The 9335-nt window shown below is 36.5% G+C and overlaps 1 protein-coding gene across 2 annotated transcripts in view; it reads left to right on the plus strand.

Moving 5' to 3' along the window:
• LOC111085577 (calcitonin gene-related peptide type 1 receptor-like) overlaps positions 1–9335 on the plus strand; it is a 34418-nt gene that overhangs the window by 5676 nt on the left and 19407 nt on the right. For both annotated transcript variants that reach the window (XR_002610386.1, XM_022384772.1), the window contains exon 4: positions 6261–6442. Coding sequence is in view for 1 of the 2 variants with exons in the window: in XM_022384772.1 (XP_022240480.1) it covers positions 6261–6442 (182 nt within the window). In the remaining variant the exon portion in view is untranslated. The remainder of the gene's footprint in view (positions 1–6260; positions 6443–9335) is intronic.

The following is a 9335-nucleotide window of genomic DNA, read 5'->3' on the forward strand; positions in this document are numbered from 1 at the left end:
AAATGTTACATTGTGGTAAACGAAATAATAATTTGATTTAAGTGAGAGTATTTTCCTCTTCCAGATTTGTAAAAAATCCTTACGTGATAGAAAAAAAAGAATATTATTTTCGAAATCTGCGTAGCTAATTATAGAAAATCCGTTATTAAAACGATAACAGATTTTATGAAGTTTAAATACGCAGGCCTGTGCAATTGTTTTTCTTTGTTTATGTTAAGTTCAGTTTCATATTTCTTCAACTTATCAATTCAGAAATTCATATTTAATTCTACATAAAATTTTCTTCCATTCTTCTTGCTATTGCAGTTAATATTCTTACCTGTAAGATAATTACTGCACCTGAAAATACCATAATATAAGGTATTAATGTCATAATTTGGTTCCATGACCACAGGATTTGTTTTTGCAGAGTATTCTGTTTTTCTTTATGTTCATTTTTTATGCTCTTCTCATGTGATATAATTTTTGAACTTTGAAGGGTTTGAAATAGAGTTTTCCAGCAGTAAAAGAACTTATGAGCAAAAAAGGAATTCTATGTTGAGAGTAGATCATCGTTTGAGAGGGTAGCTAGATTTATAAGAAGCCTTCTTCTGGGTCTTCAGAAAGAGACCTACCTCCAGAGATGCTTACCAGTTTATATCCCTGAGTTTTAATATTGGCTCACAGAAGACATTGATGACTGAGGCTGTACTTAATTACTTGCAGATTAATGGTTCTGATAATAAATAAAACAGTCTCTGTACAGACTGTCACTCAAAGCAGTCAAACCTCAAACCTCTTAATTGTCACCTGAGACTGGAGGTACCTCACTGAGATATGGGCAGCTGCTAAAAGCACAAAGATGAGTACAATATGGTAACTAATTCTTCTGCCACCCTGTAGTAGGGAATAACCATTCTTCTAAATGCAGAGGTTCATGGATATCAACACTATCCTGAGCCCATGGCACTACTGTTGTCTCCACCTGTTGCTGATGCACTACTAGAGGTATTACAAATCTATGTGAATGAGGTAAACCAGATTCTCCTTTAGGATTCAAGAGTATAGCCATAAAAGACCTGGACTGCTTCCATAAATATGTCAAACAGGTCACTGCTTGGAATGGTTAGTGTCAGGGACAGGTGTTACAACTTTTGATGCAGTGTCTTTACAGATCAAGCTCTTAGACAAGAAACAGCTAAGTGAGTGGCATACAGTCACCTCTGAGTTGCACAAACATTTTGACCCAATCTAAAATTGAGTTATCCATATGGCCAAATTCTAGGTTGAAAGAGAAGTCACTCTGAGAAATTGTTCTGTGAATGACTTATGCTACTTACATGGGAAAAAATATCCTACCATTGCATCAGCAAATGATGCAAGTATCCTTGCTGATAAGTTCATGGAATGACTACCAACACAAAAGATGTCAATGAGACATCAAGTTGGTGAAAGAGACTTCTACACCCTAATTAATGCAGAATCTTTGGTTATTTGGAATAACGAAGCTCAAATTATTAGCTTCAGTGGCTATTCCTTGGCAAGATCACCTTCCTGAGATGTCTTCTTCATTGTGGAAAGCACCTGCTTCATCGAAGGATACCCAACTGCAGAAATCCTGGTATCTTAACATGCAGCTCACTAGTGCTTCCCATGATAGTTATGCCCCATTATGGTGCTTGTTGGGTGGATCTGTGGACAGAAGGACCAAAGTACCTGCTTTGGTTGTATGCTGTTGGCCAAATTTAAAAAATTCCTTTATCTTGTCCCCCAACAATACAGGAAAACATGCAGTTCTGTCCAATTATTAAGTAGATGCAGAAATTTAGAACGCAAACTATGGCTGCCACCACTCACATCAGCTCTGGAAAATAACAGAACTCAGGTTTGATTTGACCACCTACTTTTAAAGCACAATATTAAGCTTTTTCGTAATATTTGCTGGTAATACCAGCATGTTCAGGTTTAGGTGCTCCTGTTATGTGCCAATAAAGATACAGAGGAGAAAGGATGAGTTTGTGGTTAATACAGTCGTCACCAAAATATCAGTTCAATTTGAAATATTTAGGTAAACCCACTATTCTCGTCAACCCATAAAGACTTTGTTCTCTTTGTGTATTGTGTAATCTAAAGTCAACACAATGACTCAGTAAACTGCTGGTTGAATATGTTGATTTTTAATGGGACCAGATGACCATTTGGAGCAGGAAACAGCAGCTCATCACCAGGTAGATACAGATAATGTTCATCTGATACATTAACTACTGTGGAAACTTCTCTGGAGTATAAAGGATATAGTCAGTGCTGAGATGCCTCATATGTTAAAATCATATAGCTTTTAGAGTGTTTGGTCATCTCCAGTAGCAATTGCCAGGAAAACGAACATACACCAAGATACTGTGTTGATATTAGATGGGCGAATGAAATGACTAATATTGATGAGTTTCCAGACATGGGAATATCTGAATGCATTGGAAGATGTCCATTCGCTTAGAACTTTAGATATTCCTTCCATATAAGGCAAGTTGAGCTGGTCAAGGAGAGGCGGCCAAAAACTTCTTTAGCATTCGAGATGGTATTTATGAGTTCTGTGTTATACTGTTCAGCCTGTTGATATGCCTACCACTTTCAAGTAGTTGATGGAGCAAAAAATGAGAGGGCTACAATAGGTTTGTCTAAGCTACTCGAGGGCTATCTGTGCTAGCCATCCCTAATTTAGCAGTGTAAGACTAGAGGGAAGGCAGCTAGTCATCACCACCCACCGCCAACTCTTGGGCTACTCTTTTACCAACGAATAGTGGGATTGATCAGCACATTATAATGCCCCCACGGCTGAAAGGGCGAGCATGTTTGGTGTAATGTGGATTCAAACCCGTGACCCTCAGATTGCGAGTCGAACGCCCTAACCACCTGGCCATGCCGGGTGGTTAGCAATAGGAGAGATGCTTAATCTTTATTGATGATATCTTGGTATTTGGTTACACATTTCAATCTGTTGTTGAAAATCTGGACTTGTTTTTTCTCTGCTCTTCTCCCAGCCCCCAGTGGCACAACGGTATGTCTGTGGACTTACAACACTAGAAACCGGGTTTCGATACCCGTGGTGGGCAGAGCACAAATAGCCCTTTGTGTAGCTTTGTCCTTAACTACAAACAAACAAACTCTTCTTCCCTTTAAGAATACTCTATATGAGCAGATAGATGGCGTTGCTAACGGCTTCTCTCTGGGTCCTACGCTTGTCAACATTTTTCTCTGTCACCACGAACAGAACTGGATTGACAACTATATTTTAATCTTCAAAATGTTCTCTAGAAGGAATGTTGATTATACTTTCTTTATTTTACGCCATACTGATCATATCCAACGCTTTCTTGACTATCTTAAATCACAACCCCTCTATACACTTCACTCATGAAACTGAGGCAAATAACTCTATTCCCTTTCTGGACGTTCTTGTTAACTAACGTTCTTGATGCTAACGGCTTTTCAACTTGCATCCATCGTAAAATCACATTTACTGGTATTCTCATTCAGTTTGACAGCTTTATACCCTTCTCTTTCACTCGCAATCATATTCTCTGCCTAATAAATAGAGCTTACAAACTTACCTCATCCTATCTAGCCCTTCACAAAGAAATTACTTCCATACAAAACATTATCTTTCGAAACGGATACCAAAGCATTTTTTTTTTATTTTTAGAAAATAACTTTCTCATTCTTAACTAATTTCTTTGTCAAACCAACTAAGATGCCCACTGTACCCAAACTTCCTTTATACATCTGCTTACCATATCTTGGGAGACAGAACTCCCTTATCACGAAACAGTTGGAAAAATTATGTAACTCTTACTATCCCCATATAAAAGTTATTATGAAATCTAATTTCAGACTAACAAAAAAGTTCCGCTACAAAGATTGTTTGCCGACTACCCATTGTTCACAACTCGTCTACTTAAACACGTGCGGGGACTGTAAGACCTCCTATACTGGTGAAACCAAACGTCACCTTAAGGCACGAGCATGTGAACACATGAGCATATTTATAAAAACTGGAAGAAAGGTTACAAACCCTCCCAACTCCGCTATCTATCAGCATAATACAGAAACAGGAAATCCGATTTCTCTCTCAAACTTTAAAATTATCTCAACAGCCAAACATGATACTGAACTTCTAATAAAAGAAACATCATACATAAAAACTCTTCTTCAGTCCCTAAATAATTCACATTCTTCACTTGATTTAAACCTATTTTAATTTAACTATTTCATTTGTGTCACATTTTTCATTTTCTCTTGTGTTATAATTTATATATTCAAATTGTTTCTGTTGTAATTATAAATATTGTTTGCTTGTTTTGTACTTCTAGATTACTGATGATAGAATTTTGATGATCCCAAAACGTTTAATAAATGCTTCCTATTATCACGTTCGTGTTTTCCTTTATCATTAATTTATATCATATTTTACTTGTACAAAATTTAGTTCATAATTCAATATATGTTTAGAGTATTTTTCTTATATATTCTGAAATGTAAATTATTATTTTGATCATTGTTAAAGGAAATATTTCCCAAATGTCATTCTATTGTTATAGTATTGTATTTTAACTCTTGACAATTATAGTACAATTTTGTTAAAGGGCTGTGTTAGTCTGTCTTGTCCATCTGTATGTTCGTCAGATGCAAGAATAAGACACTACAAAAGCATAATTGGTATGCAAGTTTGTATTTTTTATATCATTGGGTTTAAAAATAAAATCAAAGTCAACTTGAAGAAAAGACTGTAGTAATGGAAAGAAGAAATATGTTGAGTGAATTTTTCAGTTATTTCTTTTCGTTCTTTAGGTTAGACAGATGAAAATGTTCACCTACAAATTTTCAAATTTGTTCACGCTTATGCAGTTTCAAGTGCATGGGTAGATTTAGTATATATAAAAACCAGTTATGGAACGTATCTAACTTGTTAGTGTCCTAGTTACAGATTGCCATAGGCCATTCGTATTTACTCATGCTGTACTCTCCCATGGAAGGCATCACTGTTTTCTTTATTACTATTTATGTTCTTTATATAGATAAATTGCTTACAAATACTGGAAGATACGTTATCCCTTTTTGTACTTGTGGGATGAGTAAGTGAAGTAGTGACCCAGTGAACTCCGTGAAAGATAACCTTATTGTTTTCTCTGTATAGAAGTTAACTCTCTCAGTCTACACCAGAAATAGATTAGATTTGATCACATCTTCTTCTGACTCAAAACTTTTGATAGTTTGTCAGCAATCTTGTGAAGTTCTTAATTCTTACTTGTGTTGTAGATAAATAAATAAAGGCTGTATTTTCACTTTGTTTGTCCAGTTTCCATTTTGTTCTACTCAGTCAATACGGAAATTCATATATATTTCTGTTATTGTTGTTATTACTCTAACTATAATTACCTTTAAGGTAACTAAGAATACCACAACTACTTCCATTGACAAGTCTTTTCAGGCTAAATTAAGTGCTCTAATGTCTCTCACATTTCCATAAAGTGGACTTCTTTATATTGTAACAAATTTGAGTTTGCATATAATCTATTATATTGCTTTGCTATTCTACATCTGCTATTAACTCTCTTCAAAACTTCAAATGTCATTTTCCTGTGCGACTGTATATATTTTAAGGTTTTGCACTTGTTTAATATGGGTCAATTTTTTGTCGCTTACCTCACTTCTGCAAACTATAATGCTTACTTTCTTTTATCTGATTCCTATATCTACTTTCTACTGCATTCAAAATTACAATTTTCTAGTTATTATTTCTTCAAATATGTTTTTCTATAAATCAATCAAGCTTCAAAAGCCATTATCCTATGCATTTATTCTACATTTCTGCACTTTTTCCCATTGTTTACTCAATCTTTCGTCAACGGCTGTTTTAATTATTTAGCTTATAGGGATAACTACCCCTGCATCCTGTCTCAGTTGGGATCTTTTTGTCCATTTTTATCACCTTATGAACTTATGACCTTAGATTGCTGCTATATATATATATTCGAACTTTTAAGTTACGATATAAAATTGCACACTAATAATTTTGACCCATTTTTATACAAGAAAATAATATGCTGGATAGTATGAAAACAAAACATTACAATAATTATTAATATGATTTATTTACAAAGGAATGAAACTAAAAACACTATTTGTAAGTTTAATGCTCTTAGGAATAAAAGAAAACCAGATAAAATATTAATATTGAATGTATACTATTTCTTGTGTTTACTAAATGTCTATCTTCTTTTAAGGTACAGAGGATATGTGCTGATAAATTCTCAAAATGAAACATTTATTGCGAACCCTGCTAACTTTAGCCAGAATATTGTGGCTAGTTTCATGTCAGAGCGTTACGCAAATAAGTGGAAAGAATGTTGTCTTGCAGCTGTTGAATGCTGTAACAAAATGACCTCATCTCCCCCTTGGAGTTCAAGTAAGCTAAAACAATATAAATATATGAATATTCAAAAACCATTATAATTATCCTACTTACAATATTGAAAGTTGTGTAGTAAGTGCAGAATCCTCTTAAATTACTATTTTCATATTTTCCAATCTACAATAAAATAAAAAATATGAAGATTCGTAACTTACACTTAACTTATTAGATCTCTTTGTACTTATACAGATAAGAGTGTCAATTTTTGAGTAAAGACTAATTTTGAAAAGTATTATTCTAGTGTTTGCAAAATTAACTGTTTTTAGTAAATGTTCCTTGTGTTTTATCTGTGAACAGTGAAACGGCATGAATATCGGAATCCAACCGAAAAACTAAGTGACTGATCCAAATGATCTATTTATAACATCATGCATCTAGCACAAACATCATTTTAACTAACAAAAAAGCTGAAACTACTTCTTTGTTTGATTACTGACTTTTTTAAATATTTTAACTAAAATATTCGATGCACAAGTGGTATATCTTTCGAAAAAGTACATCAATTTGCTACCGGGGTCATTAGCAACAAATGAATCAAATATACTAAAGATTCAGCTGTTTGTGAGAGATTGAAGATTTGCTGAAGAATATTACAATCAAATTTGTTCAAGCTTTCTAAAAAAACAATTTAATGTGAAGCCAACACGTTAACTAAAAAGAGTATGTTTTCATATCTGGGATATCATAAAAATTAAGATAATATACATAGATTAGTCATTATGTTTCAAGTTTCTTACACAAAAGGTCTTTCTTATACACCAGACCAGAATAGTTAACAAACTCTGTAAAATTTCTCTCAACAGTATAAAGAGTAACATTTGTAACTTAGATGAGTGGACGGACCTTTGTGGTATAGTTTGGAAGATTGTTTGTTTTGTTTTGTAATTAAGTACAAAGCTACACAATGGGCTATCTGTGTTCTGCTCACCACGGGTATCGAAACCCGGATTCTAGCGTTGTAATTCCAGCAGACATGCCGCTGTGCTACTGGGGGCAGTTTGGAAGATGTTGAAAAACCTTAAATAATCCATTTTTCCACGATTTGGTTTAATTGTATTAAAAAGTTATTAAATTGAACAATGAAGATTTTAGGATAAACATATAGAATATTCATGAACTTCTAGGGAGACACAATGAAACTGGTTCAAATAACTTGGGTAGCAGAGGGCATTGAAGATACAGTGTTCTATTGTTATAGAATCAGCTCTGGCGACACAATGTTTTATTCTTATAGAACCTACTCTGGTGACACAATGTTCTATTGTTAAAGAATCAACTCTGGTGACACAATGTTATATTGTTATAGAACCAACTCTGGTGACACAACGTTCTACCCCTCGAAGTGGATATCTGTACGCGGTGAGGGAATCTCCCAGGAAAGGTTCTGTATTTTCAGTTGCTTTCTCTGGAATCTAAACACCCACCCACGTGTTTGCCATGCATGGCGACCCGTGAAGGGAAGGAGAGGATCCTGGTGGTTGAGTGGTGTATGGGGCACTCAACACACCACTTTGGCCTTGAATTCCTGTAGACGGGTAGCTTTGGGGTCACTCGGGCTAGTGTCAACGGAGTACCAGTGTTGGGCGTTCTCAACGGGTGTTGTGGACATCGTGTCTGATGCTAATCTTTGGGTATAGTGCTCATGAAACCCTGGCATTTCTGCAGTGCCCTTGTTTGACATTTTAGTGCGTCCCCTCTTAGGACTTCATGGCGGGTGTGGTCAGTGGGCTCTGAATCTTTCTCCTTTATTATGGATCCCCCAAATCCAAATAAAAAAAATTTAAAAACTCTGCTAATCGGTAAACGACCACGCCTAGAAGACTCTGAACACCAGTCTCCACCACAATGTGGACCTGTACTTCGCTTTCTGATCCTGCATTCACTGTCCAATAAATCTTTAGGGCAAATGTCTCCCTTTTTTATTCAGAAGGAGTTAGAGGGGCTTGCTGGCTCTCCAAAGTCAGTCAAGAAGCTATGCTCTGGGGATATCTTGGTGGGAACATCAACACCAAAACACAGTGAACTCCTCCTGAATTCAAAGACCATTGGGGACATACCCATTGAGGTTACTCCCCACGCTTCTTTGAATTCTTCACGAGGAGTTATTGTCGTGAGGGACTTGAAGACAATTTCCGAGTCAGTGATCCTTGCTGGTTTCTCCAGGCAAGGAGTTTCAGCAGTTCAAAGGATTTCCATTCATCAAGATTGAATTATGGTGCCGACCTCTGTTCTCATTTTGACGTTTTCATCGCCACGTCCACCTGCCACTGTTAAGGCAGATTATTTGAACTGTAAGGTACGGCTGTATGTTCCTAACCCTCTCCAATGTTTTCAGTGCCAGTGGTTTGGTCATTCAAAGACATCTTGTCATGGTTCTGTGACGTGTGCTCGTTGTGGTGGCAAGGACCACTATGCTTACAAGTGGAAATTGGACCCTCACTTTGTTAATTGTAGTGGTTCCCACTCCTCTTACTTTAGGTCTTGCCCCAAGTGAGTGGAGGAGAAAGAGGTACAGCGTTTGAAGACTACTGATAACATTTCTACCCTGAGGCTAGGAAGCTATTGCTCCCTACTCCATCTCGGACATATGCCACTGCTACAGTGGGGGCACAGACGAACCTTTCTGTACCTTCATCTGAGTCTTTTTCACGCCATGTGAGGAGTCTTCTGCCCTCCATGGATAATAAAGTTGACCAGTCTACATATACTCCAATCTCTGTCCCCACTATTCCATCCTGTGACTGCATGGGTCAACCTCCTCGGGCACCAGCCTCCAGTGCCTGCTCGTGTCCGTCTTTGGCCCCCTAGATGCAGGATGATCATCTGATCACGTCCTTAGTCATTGGATTCTCACTCTGATGACAGGGATCTGCCCACTTGATCAAGG

This window comes from Limulus polyphemus, unplaced genomic scaffold (genome assembly GCF_000517525.1).
Source record: "Limulus polyphemus unplaced genomic scaffold, Limulus_polyphemus-2.1.2 Scaffold480, whole genome shotgun sequence".
NCBI classification, from domain to species: domain Eukaryota; kingdom Metazoa; phylum Arthropoda; class Merostomata; order Xiphosura; family Limulidae; genus Limulus; species Limulus polyphemus.